General features: G+C 45.0%; 1 protein-coding gene across 1 annotated transcript; it reads right to left on the bottom strand.

Annotated features, from left to right (window-relative positions):
- Nucleotides 1-163: 163 nt before the first annotated feature.
- On the bottom strand, nucleotides 164-17,961 carry KCNG4 (potassium voltage-gated channel modifier subfamily G member 4). Its single transcript, XM_058155308.1, has 3 exons — nucleotides 17,671-17,961; nucleotides 12,655-13,443; nucleotides 164-1,674 (listed from the first exon to the last, which is right to left on the bottom strand). Exons 2-3 carry the CDS (start codon nucleotides 13,396-13,398, stop codon nucleotides 892-894), a joined length of 1,527 nt encoding a protein of 508 aa, XP_058011291.1. The 5' UTR covers nucleotides 13,399-13,443; nucleotides 17,671-17,961; the 3' UTR covers nucleotides 164-891.
- Nucleotides 17,962-19,743: the final 1,782 nt, after the last annotated feature.

Below are 19,743 nucleotides of genomic sequence, written 5' to 3'. Positions count from 1 at the left end.
GAAGAGAAGAGAAGAGAAGAGAAGAGAAGAGAAGAGAAGAGAAGAGAAGAGAAGAGAAGAGAAGAGAAGAGAAGAGAAGAGAAGAGAAGGGGGAAAGGGAAGGGGAAGGGGAAGGGAGGAGACAGGAGGGAAGGAAAGAGGAGTGGAGAGGAGAGGAGAGGAGAGGAGAGGAGAGGAGAGGAGAGGAGAGGAGAGGAGAGGAGAGGAGAGGAGAGGAGAGGGACAAATGGACACATAAGAGCTAGGATGAGCAGTGATCAGAAAGGCTATTCTTTCCTCTCTTAGTTTACACCTTGTCCAAGAGCCATCTGATTGGATTTGAGGCCGGTTTGCACCATTTGATAACTAAATGGGGGAGTCCTCCAATATACCGGATTCCTAAATGGGCTGCACATCACCGCATCACAAACAAGTTAACCCAAGCTAAATCTAACCAAGCTTTAGCAATGTTTCGTGACACTTTAGTGCAGCGTTTTTGCTCTGGCAAAGCTCTGGAAGCCCGGGACTCAAACTTCTATCATCTCGAACACAGTCCAGCGGAGAAGATGGGGACTTACAGCTCTACACGCTGAAAATCCCCAGTTTACAGAAGGCTATCTTCTGTAGGACTGCAACTTGATAGGCCCAACAAGTCAGGTTTCTTTTCAGATGCTGAAGACAGCAGCAGGATTTGATAGTCTCCGTTCCACTCTACAGATAGTAATCTTGTCCATTTCTGTCTGATCTCACCCAGGCATCCATGGCTGCATCTCAGCAAAAGGTGGGTTGCAAGAGGTGGATGGCAAGAGCTGAAGACTACCTATCATCTTTGGGAGGAAGGCCCGGCAAATCGGTGATGGTGGTGGTGGCGGCGGCTTTGAAGTCCATGTTCCGTAGCCAAGGAGATGAGCCTTATCCTTTGAAGATGTACTTGATGGGGTATTCGCTATCGTCCGAAGCGAAACTCTCGCTCTCGTTGAAGATATCTCTTTCGCTGATCGTGTTGGCACTTTTGATTCTCGAGAGTTGGGCGTGGAGTCGCTTGTGCCGTTTCCTCAGCTCCGCATAGGAATGGGAGAAGGTATGGAAGATGGAGGTAGCTGGAAAGGCCATAATTAGAATCCCACTCAAGATGCTACTGAGAGCCACCATCTGGCCTGGAACGCTTCTCGGGACCATGTCGCCGTACCCCACCGTAGTCATGGAGATGATCGCCCACCAATAGGAGGCCGGGATGCTGGTAAACTCCAGGACCTTGCCAGATTCATTCTCTGCAAGGTAGACCAGGGGAGAAAACAGGGCGATGGCCACGCACAAGAAGAGCATCAGGAGGCCAAATTCACGAGTGCACCTCTGCATGGTGAGGCCTATGGTTTGTAAGCCCAAAGAGTGCCTCGCCAGGCGCATGACGTACAGTATCCTCAGCGCCCGTAAGACCCGTAGTACCAAACCCACTTTCTCAAAATAAGAGTTCCCACCCGGGCGGTGGTCGTGCTCCAAAACATCATCGTCCCCCATGATCAAGGAGGCGTAATAAGGAGAAATGGCCAGGAAGTCGATAATGTTCAAGGGCCCTTTGAAAAATTGGCATTTGCTCTTGGCTTGGATGAACCGCAGGCAAAATTCCAAGGAGAACCAGGAGACGCAGATGGTCTCTATGATGAAGATATAGTAGCACTTTTGGGAACATTCACCCTGGATGCAGAAAAAGGGGAAAAAGCGAAAAGAGTGTTAATATCCTGCGGTTTTATTGTACAGCAGTTTAATGAAAAGAAGGACTAGGAGCGATACGATAGCAGTGTTCCAATATCTATGGGGCTGCTACAAAGAAGAGGGGGTTAACCTATTCTCCAAAGCACCAGAAGCGGAGGAGGTATTCAGCCAATTTCACCCAAACCGGTAGCGGAAATCGCAGGTGGGCCTGCCCTGGATCTATGCCATTCTATTTAGGCACGTTTTTGAGGCTGAGCACATGCGCGGAAGGCCCATGCGTCAGCAAAGCACATGCGCAGGAGGGCTGGCGCATGCATCGACGGAGCACGTATGAGCGAAGCGACCGCACATGTGTACATGCTCATATTTGCGAACCGGTAGGGAAAGTAAATGAATAGCACTCCCGACCAGAAGGCAGGATAAGAAGTAACGGATAGAAACCTATCAAAGAAAGATCCAACTTAGAAATAAGGAGAAATTTCCCGAGAGTTAGAACAGTTAATCAGTGGAACGACTTGCCTCCTGAAGTTGTGGGTGCTCCTTCACTGGACATCCCTTTGTCTCAATTGGTATAGGGTTTCTTGCTTGAGCTGTGGGTTGGATTAGAAGACTTCCAACTCTGTTATAGACACCCAAAACTCTTACCTTCCCATGGAAATTTCTATCTATCTTGCCTATATCTAACTATCTCTGTCATTTAAACCAGGTTGAAGATTCAGATAAACTGATCTATTGTTAAAAGCTTCTGCACAGGAATCTTCTCAACTAACGGATGACACCTGGTTAGAATTAGATCAGGGTCAATGACACTCAAGAGGGGTTGGACTTGTGGCTATATAGAGATTATTTTATTTATTTATTTATTTGTCAACAAGAACAAGGAAACAAGTAACAGTACAGACATAGACCTGGACACATGAAAAAAATTGGCACAATTAAAAGGATATAAATAGGCAAAACAGAGGCATAAACACATAGAATGATTACATATAATTGGGAACAGCAGGACAGGGACGGTAGGCATGCTGGTGCGCTTATGCACTCCCCCTTAGGGACCTCTTAAGAAACATGAAAGGTCCACAGTAGACAGTTTACGGTAAAAGGTATGGGCATTAGCGAGACTAACAACAGGATCAGGTAGCGTGTTCCAGACATTGACTACTCTATTGCAGAAGTCATCTTTCCTACAATCAAGATTAGAGCGAATTACTTTGAGTTTGAATCTATTGATAGCCCTTGTGTTATTATGGTTGAAATGAAAGTACTCATTTACAGGTAGAAGGTTTTGGTAAATAATCTTATGAACTAAGCATAGTTTGGAATGTAGACGGCATAGTTCGAGGCTATCCAGACCTAAAATTTCAAGCCTGGTGGGATAGGGAATTTTATTTCGAGCAGAAGATTTGAGAACTCTCCTAGTAAAATATCTCTGGACCCTCTCTAATGTAATGATGTTTGAAATACATGAGGGTTCCAGGCAGGTGAGCAGTATTCAAATATAAGTCTGGCAAAGGTTTTACATGCCCTAGTTTAGAGCATAGTGTTAACAGAGAGAAAACTTCTAGGTTTTCACTCCACCCCCATTCCTTCTCCTCCAACATATATCTATCTATGTATCTGGGCTAAAATGCACAACTCATTGAATCTTCTTAAAGAACTCAAAAGCATTCTAACAGCAACGAAAATATGGCCCTATCTTCAAACAAGAACCATTAGGGACATTAGCTCATTCCTTTTCATTAAGCCACTCTTTTAGCTGAAGGATTTCAGTTGCTTACAATAAGATGCAATATAACCATTTCCTTCCTAATGGAGTCCAGGGCATGAAGAGCAATGAACTTAATATTGTTGTCTTTGGGAAGACTTCTCACCACTTGGAAGTAAAATATGTTTCTTGCTCGCAGAGAGTCCCTTATAGAAAGATGAGACAATAGTGGCCAGGTTTTCTCGGAATAGGCCATGCCCCATGAGCTATCTGGTTCGACAGAAGCAGAATTGGCAGTCTTGACCCGTGTATTTATTTGTATGGTCCCTGAAGCATCTTGACCATTGTAGAACATGAGACCAGTTCTTGCAAAAACAAATCAAAAGCCTTTCCAGCTTAATATCTTCTTTCCAACAGCATCCAAGGAAGGCCAACAACTGAGCAGAAAGCCAGCTGGTGTTCTTGTTGGGGATTCCTATGAAATATCTCCCTTGCGCCTCACGAAATGTCACATCCCAGGATTCCCTGGGGAACAACTCCCTGTGGGTGATCTTATCTCATGGTCTAGCCTCCTACCAGCCAGATGCTATATTTGGAACTTCAGAAAATTCTTTTCCTGTGAAAATAACATCTATCTATCTATCTATCTATCTATCTATCTATCTATCTATCTATCTATCTATCTATCTATCGTATCTGTCTGTCTGTCTTCATCATTCACCCACCCACCCACCCACCAACCCACAAACATCCATCTACCTACCTACCTACCTACCTATCTATCTATCTATCTATCTATCTATCTAACTATCTATCTATCTATCTATCTATCCATCCATCCATCAATCCATCAATCTATCTCTATCATCCACCCATCCACTCATCCATCCATTCATCCATTATCTATCTATCTATCTATCTATCTATCTATCTATCTATCTATCTATCTATCTATCTATCTATCTATCTATCTATCCAGTCTACAGTATCAGTCTGTCTGCCTATCTATCTCCTTCCATATGAAAATTAGGATTATCAATTTGATGCGATCACCAGTCCCACCCTCCAACCTGCGAAAAAGCTTGCCAGTATTCAAAGCAAAATTATGCTTTTCCCTACAAGTTCTGTAATTTTACTGTAAACAATTAATACTCATCACATACACAGCACACACACACACACACACACACACACACACACAAAAAGGAAATGGATAAAGCTGTACAAACTAGCTAGCTCTGCCCAATTGACAAGAGACAAAATTCGTAAGAAGTAAACACTGCAATGCAGAGTGATGATTGCATTGAAATTAATTGCAAGGATATAGATTGGGTTTTGCTGGCATGTTTTAATTGTGTAATTTTAGGAAATGCATTCCTTGGAAGAAGATCTGCTGGAAAAAATTAGCTGAAAATTTTTGAAGGACCGGTTGGTCATAAATATTTACTCTCCCCAGACTAACACCTTCCAGAAGTCATGAAACTGGTGTATTCAGAATAAATTGTGGATGACAAGGTTTCTAACGGATCTGGAAAAGATTTTTTTCAAAGAAATATGACAAATAAGGAGATCAATGAGTCAACACTGTTTGTGGGTGTGAGTTCCTCTGATTCTCAGCAGAGAAATCTCCAACCCTATAAGGCATACTAGTAAGAAACTCTTGGCTTCAAAGCATATTTTACTCAGCGGTCATGCAAAGTTGATAACACCCACACTCTGATTTCAGAAATGGACTTTGCACTTGCTTCGCTACCTAATCCTTGTTATTCCCATCCATTTTAATAAACACACGAGAAGACCAAAAACACAGCACATTAAGTCCAGTATCAAATGCCATCCAATGGTCTTTGAAGGTAATCTTGACCACCTGGATCTTAAAAAAGCACCATGTGGTGATGAAGACTAGAATTCTTGCTCTGAAGCTTGACTATCCAGGGAAAATTCCGTTTTGATGTCAGGTCTGGCCAATGGGAAGTTGTAAGAAAGTTGTAAGAAATTTTATCATACATAAAATTATCTACCTCAATGTCCTATCTGTCAATGACTACTTCAGCTTCAACCACAACAATATATGAGCACACAATAGATACAAACTCAAGGTAAACCGCTCCAAACTTGATTGCAGAAAATACGACTTCAGCAGCAGAGTTGTCAATGCCTGGAATGCACTACCTGACTCTGTTTCTTCCCCAAACCCCCAAAACTTTAAGCTTAAACTGTCTACTGTTGACTTCACCCCATTCGGGCAACTTGGCTTTACATGCCACTTTGGGCACGTGTGCTATAGATTCGCCATCATGGCCTTATACCATTCTAGACAATGGCTGTCCAATCTCTTCTTGAAAAGCTCCAGTGATGAAGCACCCACCAATTCCGGAGGCAATCCATTCTATTGATTAATTATTCTCAGGAGAATTTCTCCTTAGTTCTAGATTGGATCCCTCTTCGATAAACTTCCACCCATCACTTCTTGTCCCATCCTCAGATGTTTTGGAGAATAGACAGACCCCCATCTTCCCTGTGACAGCCCCTCAAACTTAGAAAGGCTGCTGGTATTTCTGAGTATGATGGTTTTAGCCAAAGAGTGAGAATCAATTTGGAGTTCAAATCTTTTGACTGGCTAACTAGGTACCGTAATAAAAAAAAAACCCAACAATCTGGATGTATTAACAATGTTTTGAAGGTTGACATTCTCCTTCCTTAAAATTGCTAGAGATTTTTCCTCAATAAATAAATGATTAGGTATTTGACATCAAAATTCTCCTACCACTTATAACCATCTGAAAACGACTGAAGCCTCTCGCAGCTGCATTCCTATTAGAAGGGCCTCTGAGTCACATTTTTTTTCTGCATTGCTGGTTATATTTGAATAATTAATCCAAGCTAAATCAAGCCACTCAAGGTGAGAACTGGGAAATTTTTTTAAAAAACAACAACACTGTTAGTAAGAAGCTACAGCGTGTAGCAGCACCAAACGTAAACCTACATATCTCCCTCTTCCTTAAGCAATAAATAAAACCATAAGCCCCAGTAAGAACTGTTCTTTATGGATCATTGGGAAGGTTTTATTTAGTAATGCTATTTAACACTAAAGGTTATACAACTATTCCCTCTTTCCCTCCCCAAAGCAGAGATCTGATTTTAGAAAGCATTAGGAAGTTTTAAAAAGGGAGTTCCACCTAAGAAGAAAATATCTTTTAAGCTCATTTCTGGGGCAGGGGAAAAAAAAAAGAGATTAGGAGGCAACTGTTTTGATAGGATATGACTGGCAATGTGATATGATCACTAGCTCACTGGATGTTGAAAAGACAGACCAGGATTAAATGCACAGTCAGCCATTAAGTTTAATTTCCTTTCACTTAAGATTGTGTGACATGACTCTTTTAAGTCAATGACTTGGACGAGGGGATAGATGGGGAACTCATCAAATTTGCAGATGACACCAAGCTGGCAGGAATAGCCAACACTCCAGAAGATAGGCTCAAGTTACAGAAAGATCTTGACAGACTTGAACATTGGGCGCTATCTAACAAAATGAAATTCAACAGTGAAAAAAGTAAGGTTCTACATTTAGGCCAAAAAATCAAAATGCACAGGTACCGGATATGTGGTACCTTGCTCAATAGTAGTACCTGTGAGAGGGATCTTGGAGTCCTAGTGGATAACCATCTAGATATGAGCCAGCAGTGTGCAGCAGCTGTTAAAAAAGCCAACACAGTTCTGGGCTGCATAAACAGAGGGATAGAATCAAGATCACGTGAAGTGTTAGTACCACTTTATAATGCCTTGGTAAGGCCACACTTGGAATATTGCACCCAGTTTTGGTCGCCACGATGTAAAAAAGATGTTGAGACTCTAGAAAGAGTGCAGAGAAGAGCAACAAAGATGATTAGGGGACTGGAGGATAAAACATATGAAGAACGGTTGCAGGAACTGGGTATGTCTAGTTTAACAAAAAGAAGGACTAGGGGAGACATGATAGCAGTGTTCCAATATCTCAGGGGCTGCCACAGAGAAGTGGGAGTTGGGCTGTTCTCCAGAGCACCTGAGGGTAGAACAAGAAGCAATGGGTGGAAACTGATCAAGGAAAGAAGCAACTTAGAACTAAGGAGAAATTTCCTGACAGTTAGAACAATTAATAAGTGGAACGACTTGCCTTCAGAAGTTGTGAATGCTCCAACACTGGAAATTTTTAAGAAAATGTTGGATAACCATCTGACTGAGATGGTGTAGGGTTTCCTGCCTGGGCAGGGGGTTGGACTAGAAGGCCTCCAAGGTCCCTTCCAACTCTGATGTTATGTTATGTTATGTTAAGTGGAATAGGTGGAGAAACCTTTGGCAGAAAGGGTGGTATAGAACCAGGAAAAGTGTAATCGTTTTTTGGTGTTTCTTTTTTTTTTTAAGAAAAAGATATATCCATCTTTAAAAGGTAGACTAAGGGCAATTCCCTCTTCCTCTTCACAGTTTTGGGAGATGTTTCCAGAATCCCCCCTTTTTTGTGTGTGCCAGCACATTGAGTTCCAAAGATCTGGCACATCAAGATTGTAGCTTGGCCTTAGACAGGCTATTATATCTGGAGTTGGTCACAAGGTGAAATTGCAAGAACAATCTTGGTACGATCCTGGAAAAGGGGACCCTTCGTAACAATCTTAGGAAAGCGAACTTTGAATGTATGGAGCAATGTCAAAATTGGATGGATGGGTGGGTTGGTGGGTGGGTGGATGGATAGATGGACAGATGGACGGATGGATGGATGGATGAATAGGTAGATGGGTAGATGGGTGGATGGGGAGAGAGAGAGAGAGAGATTATAGGTAGGATGGAGAGAGAGAGAGAGAGATGATAGCTAGATAAGAAGATAAGAAAATAGGTAGGTAGGTGGGTGGGCGGGTGGGTGGGTGGATGGATGGATGGATGGATAAAATTGGAAGATGTCACCGTATCAAATCCAAGCTATAATGAGTTCTTCAGCACCATGATAGAGGGCTAAAACACCATTCCATCCATTTTTCAGCCTTTTTCTGTTGTTACCAGGAGCTTTTTCCGTAAACATTGGGCAATGAACCTGTTCACCTTCTTCTTGTCAAAAATTCCTGCAGCTGAATTCTGCAGATCATCTCCTTGTTAAACACACACACACACACACACACACACACACACAGAGAGAGAGAGAGAGAATTATTTCTGGTTGGATTTTTGTTGTTATTGCTGTTGTTATTTCAGGTCAGCTGGCAATCTTAAAGAAAGGATAACCTATTTCCCCACCCTTATTTCCCTATGAAAATCTACCACTCCTTGCCACCCTTTGCCTTCAGAGAAAATGAAGAAAATGGGGATATATATATATATATATATATATATATATATATATATATATATATATATATATATATATATATATATATATGCATTATAGTGCTTCCATTGTCAGCTTCACTCACTCTCCCTTTCATCCTTTCTTGATTCTCTCGAAGCCTCAGGCCTTGGGGATGTCAGTCCATAAATAATGCATGCCTTGGATGGAAGCATCCAGAAAAGCTACATACGTCCATACATCTACTTATCTTATCTGCCTATCCATCAGGGGTGAAATCCAGCAGGTTCTGACAGGTTCTGGAGAACCGGTAGTGGAAATTTTGAGCAGTTCGGAGAACCGGAAAATACCACCTCTGGCTGGTCCCAGAGTGGGGTGGGAATGGAGATTTTGAAATATCCTTCCCCTGCCACGCCCACCAAGCCACACCAAGCCCACCAAGCCACTCCCACAGAACCAGTAAAAAAAAAATTGAATTTCACCACTGCTATCCATCCACTTCTGGTTCTACAGGTGACTGATACATGTAAAAACGTAAATATTCTTCTTGTAAAACTCAGGGCCAATTGAACAATGTTTTGATCTGAAATCTGTTTTAATTGCTCCCTCCATCTGTCATTAAAACATGCCTCCATGTGGATGATGCACTCTCCCAAGGTTAAGTTTCAGATCAGTGACAGCATCTTCTCAGAGGAAATGGGAGATGGACAGCAAAACATTCAAGAAACAAGTCCTGTTGCGTTCCACTAAATCGAGGAAAGCGATGCGTGGAATTTCAGGTGTACTCATCCACCTCCAACATTTCCCTTTCAAAGAAAATGAGCAAGCTGTAAAGGGTTTCTGAAGGCCACCATGCAGTGGTGAAATCCAATTTTTTTTTACTACTGGCTCTGTGGGCGCGACTTGGTGGGTGTGGTGTGGTTTGGTGGGCGTGTGGTGGGCATGGCAGGGGAAGGACACTGCAAAATCTCCATTCCCACCCCACTCCAGGGGAAGGACACTGCAAAATCTCCATTCCCACCCCACTCCGGGGGAAGGACACTGCAAAATCTCCATTCCCACCCCACTCCGGGGGAAGGACACTGCAAAATCTCCATTCCCACCCCACTCCAGGGGAAGGATACTGCAGAATCTCCATTCCTACCCCACTCCAGGGGAAGGACACTGCAAAATCTTTATTCCCATCCCCCTCCAGGGGAAGGATATTGCAAAATCTCCATTCCCACCCCACTCCAGGGGAAGGATATTGCAAAATCTCCATTCCCACCCCACTCCAGAGGAAGGACACTGCAAAATCTCCATTCCCACCTCACTCCAGGGGAAGGATACTGCAAAATCTCCATTCCCACCTCAATCTGCAGCCAGCCAGAGGTGGTATTTGCCAGTCTCTGAACTACTCAAAATTTCCGCTACCAGTTCTCCAGAACCTTTTAGAACCTGCTGAATATCACATCTGCCACCATATCAATTGACACGGTGGCCTTCAACATCATTTTTGCACCTTGATCATTCAGCTCAAAGACCTCATGGCTTTTTCAATGCCACGCCCTCCGTGGTAGGTAAAAATGTATGGACAACAGTCAGGCAGTGCAAAAAAAGAGGAAAAAATAAGAACTCTTGAATGACACCTGTAGCAAGGTGTGCTTTCGTAGCCACGTTCTTGCTTATGGATTCTGCCTCCAACCCCCAAGTCTAAATCTGGATGGTAGGCATGTTTACTCAGAAAGAAGTATTGCTAGATGAAGTCTATCAAGTTAGCTACCTTGGATGAAGATGTTCCATCTAGGATGCCCAATGGCTAACTAGTCGCATCAATCAAATCAAAAACTTGATTGTGAAATCAAAACATGGGCCAGAAATTAAAGAATAGCATAGTGTCACTTCTTTGAAATGAACCTCACATAACCCTTACAAAACAGGGCCTCAAACCTATCTCCATCAATAGGCTTAAAATAGATTGGACAGTAACTTTTTGGTCATTTGGGCAATACTGGAATTTGTAGTCCTACCCCATCTGTTAGGGCGCAAGATCAGGGGAGTTTGCCTTGGAGATCCAGGTTGGTTGAACTGAAGTGCTCTCTCTCTCTCTCTCTCTCTCTCTCTCTCTCTCTCTCTCTCTCCCCCTCCCTCCCTCCCTCCCTCCCTCCCTCTTTCTCTCTCTTCTCTCCTACCTACCTCTCTCCCTGTTTCTGTCTTCTCTCTCCTCCCTCTCTCTCTTCTTTCTCTTCTCTCTCTCTTTCTCTCTTTTCTCTCCTCCTGCGTCCCTCCCTCTCTCTCTCTCTCTCCTCTCTCTTTCCTGACTCCCTCTCTCTCTTCGCTCTCTCTTTGTTTCTTTTCTCCTCCTGCCTACCCCTCTTTCTCTCTCTCTCTTTCTCTCTCTCCTCCTGCCTCCATCTCTCTCTTCGCGCTCTCTTTGTCTCTTCTCTCTCCTCCCTGACTCCCTCTCCCTCTCCCTCTCCCTCTCTCCCTCCCTTCCTCTCTCTCTCTCTCCTCCCTCCCTCCCTCCCTCTCTTCTCTCCTATCTACCTCTCTCCCTGTTTCTGTCTTCTCTCTCTCTCTCTTCTTCTCTCTCTCTCTCTCTCTCTCTCCTCTCTCTCTCTCCTCCTCTCTCTCTCTCTCTCTTCTCTCTTTCCTGTCTCCCTCTCTCTCTTCGCTCTCTCTTTGTTTCTTTTCTCTCCTCCTGCCCACCCCCTTTTTCTTTTCTCTCTCTTTCTCTCTCTCCTCCTGCCTCCATCTCTCTTCGCACTCTCTTTGTCTCTTCTCTCCTCCTGACTCCTCTCCTCTCCCTTTCTCCCTTCCTCTCTCTCTCTCTCCTCCCTCCCTCCCTCCCTCTTTCTCTCTCTCTCCTCTCTCTCTCCCTGTTTCTGTCTCTCTCTCTCTCTCTCTTCTCTCTCTCTCTCTCTCTCTCTCTCCTGCCTCCTCTCTCTCTCTCTCTCTCTTTCCTGACTCTCTCTCTTCGCTCTCTTTGTTTCTTTTCTCTCCTCCTGCCTACCCCCTCTTTCTTCTCTCTCTCTTTTCTCTCTTTTCTCTCCTCCCTGCCTCCCTCCCTCTCTCTCTCTTTTTCTCTTCTCTCTCCTCCCAGACTCCATCTCTCTCTTCGCGCTCTCTTTGTCTCTCCTCTCTCCTCCCTGACTCCCTCTCCCTCTCCCTCTCCCTCTCTCAAACCCTCTCTCTCTCTCTCTCTCGCTTTCTAGATCATGGCCCGCACCATCTTTTGAATATTCTGGACAGTTAAGAGTTTGGTCAGAGAACTTTGTGTTGACAGCTTGTTACCTTCAGCGAAGTTTGGATCTAGCTCAGAGCTGCCTGGGACTGTGGTTAGAAGAACCACTTACACACCAGCCACTATTAAGCGGGCAGTAGATATTAGAGGTGACTGTGCAGTATTTGTGATGGCTGATAGGTTGAGAATGACTGGTTTAGTCTTCATGATGGCAACTTTCAAAGTCTTTTTCTAATGAAGGGGAGAGGCTCAAAATAAAGGAACAACTGGGTAGTGTTTGGGGTGGGTATTTAAGGGTAAAGAGCCCTTACCATACTTCAAAGCTGCTATTTATCCCTCATCTTTTCAAGAGAATGTCTGTAGAAATTCAGGGGGAAAAGAAATGATGCTTTACTACTCAACGTTGGACAGCTCCAAAAGCCAACTGCTCAACCTGACATCCAGATGTGTGGTATGGCCCTGATCTTTGACCTACACTGAGCAGGCATAGGTCCATAGATACAGAGAGCCAAGTCTCCTGCCAAGAGACAGCTTTGAAATATCAGCTCTAAACTCTAATGGTCTATTGAGCATAGACCAGGGGTCTCCAACATTGGCAGCTTTAAGACTTGTGAACTTCAACTCCCAGAGTTCCTCAGCCAGCAAAGCTTTGCTGACTGAGGAACTCTGGGAGTTGAAGTCCTAAGTCTTTGATTTATTTTGCAAGTAGACCGTCCTTACCCTGTCTTCTTCTTCCCTCAAGTCTGGCATAGTGCTGACACAAAGGCTTATTGCTGTGGTTGCCACAAAGAGAATGGAGAGACAAGCAAAGATTTTCCCAGGGAGACCCGACTGGGGGTTTTCCACCATGTCCCTCAAGTTGTTCATGAAACGGCCATATCTGGTCTCCTCCTTCTGGGTACAGGCCACCAACTTGGCCCTCTGCAGTTCATCTTCTTTGTGCTCCTCCGACAGTTCCTCCACCTTTTGAAGGAGCTTCTGGAAACAGCAGTTCTCCAACCTCGACTCCGCGATCCCCCAATATTTTAACTCCTCTCGAAAGGACAGGGCACACGTATTATGAAGGAGCATCAGTTTGCCCGCCGCCAGGAAGCTGACGATCATCCCAAAAGCACTTGGGCTCCGGTCAAAGAAGAATTCATGGGTGTCTTCATCATAGTCGTCACAGATCTGGGTGATTTCTTCATAGCTGTTGCACGATTTCAGTTTGCTCAGCCTGGAAGAAGGGAACTCGTCCAGGGTGCTCCAAGGTAGGAGGTATTTGCTGCCACCAACGTTGATCATGACCTCCTTCTTGGCATCGACAGCTCGGAGTTGATCTGAGCAGTAAATTCTCTGGAACTTCTGGTAATGGATCCCTTTGGTGGGAGGGGACTTGACCCCTGTGATGGGAAGCAGATGGCTCCAAGATTTGCTGGAAGCAAAACTGTAGTCATGTTCTTTGCTTCCAGCGAGAATAGGCATCTCTCAGGATGATCATGGAGGAGCTGAAGCAGCATCTGAACAACGCTAACAAAGGGAAATTGGGGGTGGGGAGGGGGAGAGAGAAGAAGGTTAACAGAGGCAGAGTGTTCTATCCCCCTCGCCTCAGTCCGAGCAATGACTTAATTAGCCGGCAACTATCAGCTCTGGCAGCAAACTAGCGAGCGTCTTCCAAGTGTCTCTGTTATTTATTTATTTATTTATTTATTTATTGTTCAAATTTATATACCGCCCTATCTCCCACAGGACTCAGGGCGGTTTACAGGCATTTAAAAAACAGATAAATACAATCTAAAAAACAATTAAAAAACTTATTATAAAGCCTAACAATTAAAATAATTAAAAATATAAAAAATAAAACCCCACTTAAAACCCATTAATTAAAACCTAACTCAGTCCTGCGCAATGAAATAAGTATGTTTTGAGCTCACGGCGGAAGGTCCGAAGGTCCGGAAGTTGGCGAAGTCCCGCGGGCAGTTCGTTCCAGAGGGTGGGAGCCCCACAGAAGGCCCTCCCCTGGGCGCCACCAGGCGACATTGCCTCGCTGGCGGCACCTGAGAGTCCCTCCTGTGAGGCGCGGGTCGATGAGAGGTATTCGGTAGCAGTAGGCGGTCCCGTAAATAACCCGGCCCTATGCCATGGGCGCTTTAAAGGTGGTCACCAACACCTTGAAGCGCACCGGAAAACCACAGGTAGCCAGTGCAGCCTGCGCAGGATGGGTGTTATGTGGGAGCCACGAGGGCTCCTCTATCATCAGCGCAGCTGCATTCTGGACTAACTGCAGCCTCGGATGCCCTTCAAGGGAGCCCCATGTGAGAGCATTGCAGTAATCCAGGCGGGGCGTCACGAGTGCGTGGTGACCGTGCACAGGGCATCCCGGTCCAGAAAGGCGCAACTGGCGTACCAGGCGAACCTGGTAAAGCGCTCTCCTGGAGGCGGCCGTCAAATGGTCTTCTAAAGACAGCCGTTCATCCAGGAGGGCGCCTAAGTTGCGCACCCCTCCGCCGGGGCCAATGACTCGCCACCGATGGTCAGCATGGTTAGCTGACTGTGCGGGATGCGGCATCCACAGCCACTCTGTCTTGGAGGATTGAGCTTGAGCCTGTTTCTCCCCATCCAGACCCGTCGGCCTCCAGACACGGGACAGCACTTGATAACCGTTGGGGTGGTCCGGCGTGGAAAGGTACAGCTGGGTGTCATCCGCATACAGCTGATACCTCACGCCGAAACCACTGATGATCTCACCCAGCGGCTTCATGTAGATGTTAAACAGAAGGCGAGAGGATCGACCCTGCGGCACCCACAAGTGAGGCACCTCGGGCCGACCTCTGCCCCTGTCAACACTGACTGCGACCGGCCGGAGATGGGAGGAGAACCACCGATAAGCGGTGCCTCCTCCCAATCCCTCCAACCGGCGCAGCAGGATACCATGGTCGATGGTATCGAAAGCCGCTGAGAGGTCTAATAGGACCAGGGCAGAGGAACAACCCTATCCCTGGCCTCAGAGATCATCCTGCGACCAAAGCCGTCTCCGTGCTGTAACCGGGCCGGAAACCGGACTGGAACGGGTCTAGATAGACGGTTTCATCCAGGTGTAGGGGAAACTGATATGCCACCATACTCTCTACAACCTTGTTATCTCTCTTGATGCCGATGAGTCAGCCAGAAAACCAGGAACAAACAGGACTTCAGCTCTAAGCAGTTGGTTTGCTTGCCACGAAGTGCTATAGCAGCCCTTGCTGCTTTTACATCCTGTGGGGTGTGGCTCCATGACTCAGCACTTCCTAGGCCTGGCCCACCCCTGCTTCTGTTGTTCCTGCCTCTCCTGTCTACGAAACCTAGGGTCCAGCCAGGCCTGATTGCCATCAGCCAGGTCTGGAGGGTTGGCCTGGGGTGGGGGGAAGAGTCAGGGGACGGAGGCCTCATTATCTCCTCCACCTGGCCTGCCTCTGGTTCCTGGAGCTGAGCCAGGGAAGCCGATGCTCCCGAGGTAAGTCCTGACAGCCCTTCCCCCTCACTTTCTGAGTCACTTTCTGGCAGGGGGCCCAGCTCGGGGGGCGCAGACACAACAAAGAGAGAGAGAGAGAACGGTGGTCACCGTGAGATGGAAGAATCAAAATCACCAGGTGTCTAACCCAATTTTCTTTCTTTCAACTCTGCTTTGGAGAACATCTCAGTCATTTCTGAACAGAGGATGCTGCCTGATGCACCGTGGCACGACAAGGACAGACTGCCACTAGATCTGCAGTTTCAGGCCAAATAATAATAATTATTATTATTATTCCATGCTATGTGGAAGTGCCCGGACTTGACTAAGAGATCTCCTGCATAGAGGAGTAACGTAGTTTTTAAAACATGAAGACCACCTCAAGGAAATCACCCGTAACAGTCCTTGCTTGGTGGAGGAACTAGTTCCAGTGTGAGCAGAATAACTCAATTAAAAAAAAAAAAACAAGCAATAAAAGCACCCAGCAGCATCAAGTCCATCTGGCCCACTTTCCAACAGAGGATGTCAAAAAAAGTTCATCCACTATATATGCAGGAATTGATTTTCCTCCACCGAGTGACCCTGTCACCTGCTCGTCAGAGGCGGATGGTCCTTTGCGTGGGAGATGCTTTAACTGATGGTCAATCAACCCATTCCTGCAAGTTATCTAATTCTTTTTAAGCTATCTGAATCGGGGACTTTCCCACAGCTGGATCCACACTAAATTAATTAGGCTGATATGGGGAGGATTGCGTTGGCTTGACCCAAATCTGTTGCAAATCAATTTCATTAGATGACAATATTTCCGGGACGAAGAATATCTAGGAGGGGTTACCTTTGTGTCTTTCTCTGCTTTAGCACATTACAATCATAGTTGTCCGTCCTTAGCTGGATACTTTGCATATTAATGTGTTGGTTTTTTTTAATCTCGGACACGGTGAAGTGGGTCTCGTTTTAAAATAACGACCGACACAAGCCCGAAGAAATTCCTAGCCATGTTTTCTAAACCAAGAAACTGATTGCATTTCAGATCATGGGATGGACAAAAGCCTGTCAGGATTACTTAATTCCAAACTGATTAAGCTTTCGCTTTTAACCAAGGGGAACATCTGCAGCTAATCATGCGAAATTCAAAACAGCCTCAACTTTCGAAATTGCCGAGCTACTGGGTGTGTTTGGAGGGTCATCAGAAAGCGCTGGAGGAAGTTGCAAACTTGCATACGATTCCCCCCCCCCCCCAAAAAAATCCCCCTGTCGGCTGTTTAATAGAAATTTCGATTAAAAAGTAAGATTGTAGCTTAACGATAGCAGCCTTAATTGCTATAAAATATATATATTTATATATATAAAAATAATTGCTACCAACTTGCCTTCCATTGAGGACCTGTATACTGCACGAATCAAGAAGAGGGCCGTGAAAATATTTGCAGATCCCTCGCATCCTGGACATAAACTGTTTCAACTCCTACCCTCAAAATGACGCTATAGAGCACTGCACACCAGAACAACTAGACACAAGAACAGTTTTTTCCCGAAGGCCATCACTCTGCTAAACAAATAATTCCCTCAACACTGTCAGACTATTTACTGAATCTGCACTACTATTAATCATTTCATAGTTCCCATCACCAATCTCTTTCCATTTATGACTGTATGACTATAACTTGTTGCTGGCAATCCTTATGATTTATATTGATCTATTGACCATCAATTGTGTTGTAAATGTTGTACCTTGATGAACGTATCCTTTCTTTTATGTACACTGAGAGCATATGCACCAAGACAAATTCCTTGTGTGTCCAATCACACTTGGCCAATAAAATTCTACTCTATTCTATTCTATTCTATTCTATTCTTAGAGAGTTTTTTGAAGGGTTCCTAGCTTTTAGACAGTCTAATAAGGCTTCCAAGCAACCTGGTAAGGTAGAACTAGGTGATTTTACCCCCAAAAGGTTGTATCCGGAGACATGCAACCCTATTTTGTCCCTTCCCTTCTAAAGAGGATGCTGTAGAACCACACAAATTGTGAATGGCTGGTTGAACAGATACATGCCTGTTTTTTTTTCCCATGCAGGGTTTATTTTTCCATGCATCGGAAGGCAGCCTAGCCTCCTGTGTGCTTTCTGAGCCTCCAGGGACTTGGTAAACCATAACCCAACTGGGGGTGGGGTGGGGGGAAACGAGGACCTTGGTGTCCTTCCGTCCCTCTCGTGCCCTGCAGCAAGCCGACAGCCGTTCCCCAAACCAACTTTCTCAAAGTTACTTACTGCGCTAAACACCGGCTGGATGCAAGCTGTTTCCCTCGCCAACCAGAGCAGGAATTGGATTTGCATCGCTGAGCGGGACTGACAGCTCGACCGACATCTGTCGCCTGGATTCCACCGGGAGAGAATAAACAGCTCTTGTCAGCCGTCAGGGATCTGCATCTCTCTCCCGGTGAAGGTTAGATCTCCAAGCATCTTTCCTCCCTTTCCTGCATAGGGGCATCCAGCAGGAGCTTCCCAAGAGCTGGAAGTTCTTCTTCATCTGCAGCCAAAGGCAGGCAGGGAAGCTTTGCTTTCTCCCTGGAGATTGTCAGCATGGACCAGAACAAGGCAAGGAAGGGAGGGAGGGAGGGAGGGAGGGAGGGAGAGAGGGAAGGGCTCAAAGATCCTCTTTCCCTTCCCTTCTTTCCAGCATCCTCCAGTCCTGCCTTCCTGGAGCTGACTGCAGGAGAACCAACCATTCGGGATGTTTCAGAGACAAGTTTATTGGGGAGCTGAGGCTGGCCAAGACAATTTGAAAAAACAGACCTTTTTAAAATTTAATTTAATTTATTTGTATTTCGTCAAGCATGTGTTTGATGACAGATACAACTGTAAACATAATTATAAATACATGAAAAGGATAGGATTAAAAGAAAACAATAGGACAGGGACGGTAGGCACCCTGGTGCGCTTATGCACGCCCCTTACAGACCTCTTAGGAATGGGGTGAGGTCAACAGTAGACTGTCTAAGGTTAAAGTTTTGGGGGTTCGGAGAAGAAACCACAGAGTCAGGTAGTGCATTCCAGGCGTTGACCACTCTGTTACTGAAGTCGTATTTTCCGCAGTCTAGTTTGGATCGGTTTACCATGAGTTTGTATCTATTGTGTCCTCTTGTATTGTTTTGGTTGAAGCTGAAGTATTCATTTGCTGGTAGGACATTGTAGCAGATGATTTTATGTACTGTGCTTAGGTCAGATCGAAGACGGTGAAGTTCTAAGTTGTCTAAGCCCAAATTTTCAAGTCTGCTGGCATAAGGTATTTTGTTGCGAGCAGAGGAGTGGAGGACTTTTCTTGTGAAATATCTCTGGACTCGCTCAATTGTATTAATGTCCAATATGCAGTGCAGGTTCCAGACAGATGAGCTGTATTCAAGGATTGGTCTGGCAAAAGTTTTGTATGCCCTAGGTTGCAGTTCAATATTACCGCAAGATTAGGTTAACAACTCTTAATGTTTTTTTAGCAATGCTGTTACAGTGAGCTCTGGCATTTATATCATTTGAGATGAGTATTCCAAGGTCCTTGACAGAGTGAGGGTCCTGTTAGGTCGTATCCACCCAGCTTGTATTTTGTGTTCTGAATTTTTTTTTTTTTTTTTTGCCAATGTGTAAGACAGAGCATTTGTTGGTTGAGATTTGGAGTTGCCAATTGTTTGACCCTTCTGACACACAGTGAAGGTCTTTTTGTAGAGTAGCAACATTGTCAGTGGTGTTGAATAGTTTTACATCATCCGCAAAGAGAACGCAGTTGCTTATAATATGATCGCAAAGGTCATTTATATAAAGTATAAAGAGTGTGAGTCCTAAAACGCTGCCTTGGGGGACACCGCTGTTAACAGGTGCAGGGTTAGATAAGGCGTTCCCTATTTTGACTACTTGTTGCCTGTTTGATAGGAACGCAGCTATCCACTTATGCAGGAATCTGGAAATGCCATAAGATTTTAGTTTTAGAAGTAGCTTGTTGTGTACCACTGAATTGAAGGCTTTACAGAAGTCTATATAAATTGCATCTATTGATTTCTGGATACTTCCAAAGGGATGCAGTTCCCTTGGTTTTGGTTTTGTTTTGACTTTGGTGGTGCTTCAAATGGAAGGTTTGGGGGTTTTCGTTTCTCAGGAGCCAGGATGTTTCAACTAAGGTGTAAGTTTCAACTAACTCAAGACCTAAACATGCTAAACAAAATGGGGAAAACGATGGGGAAAATGGGATTTAGAGAGCTGGGGTGGGGAGAGAATGGCTAAAATAACAGATCAAAGGAGTCGACCGTTTGCTAGGTGAAAAGTCTCCCTCCCCATTCAGTTCATAAAAGAGGACCT

This window comes from Ahaetulla prasina, chromosome 12 (genome assembly GCF_028640845.1).
Source record: "Ahaetulla prasina isolate Xishuangbanna chromosome 12, ASM2864084v1, whole genome shotgun sequence".
In the NCBI taxonomy this organism is placed as follows: domain Eukaryota; kingdom Metazoa; phylum Chordata; class Lepidosauria; order Squamata; family Colubridae; genus Ahaetulla; species Ahaetulla prasina.
Note: the sequence above shows the minus strand (reverse complement) of the source record. Positions and strands in the feature narration are given on the sequence as shown.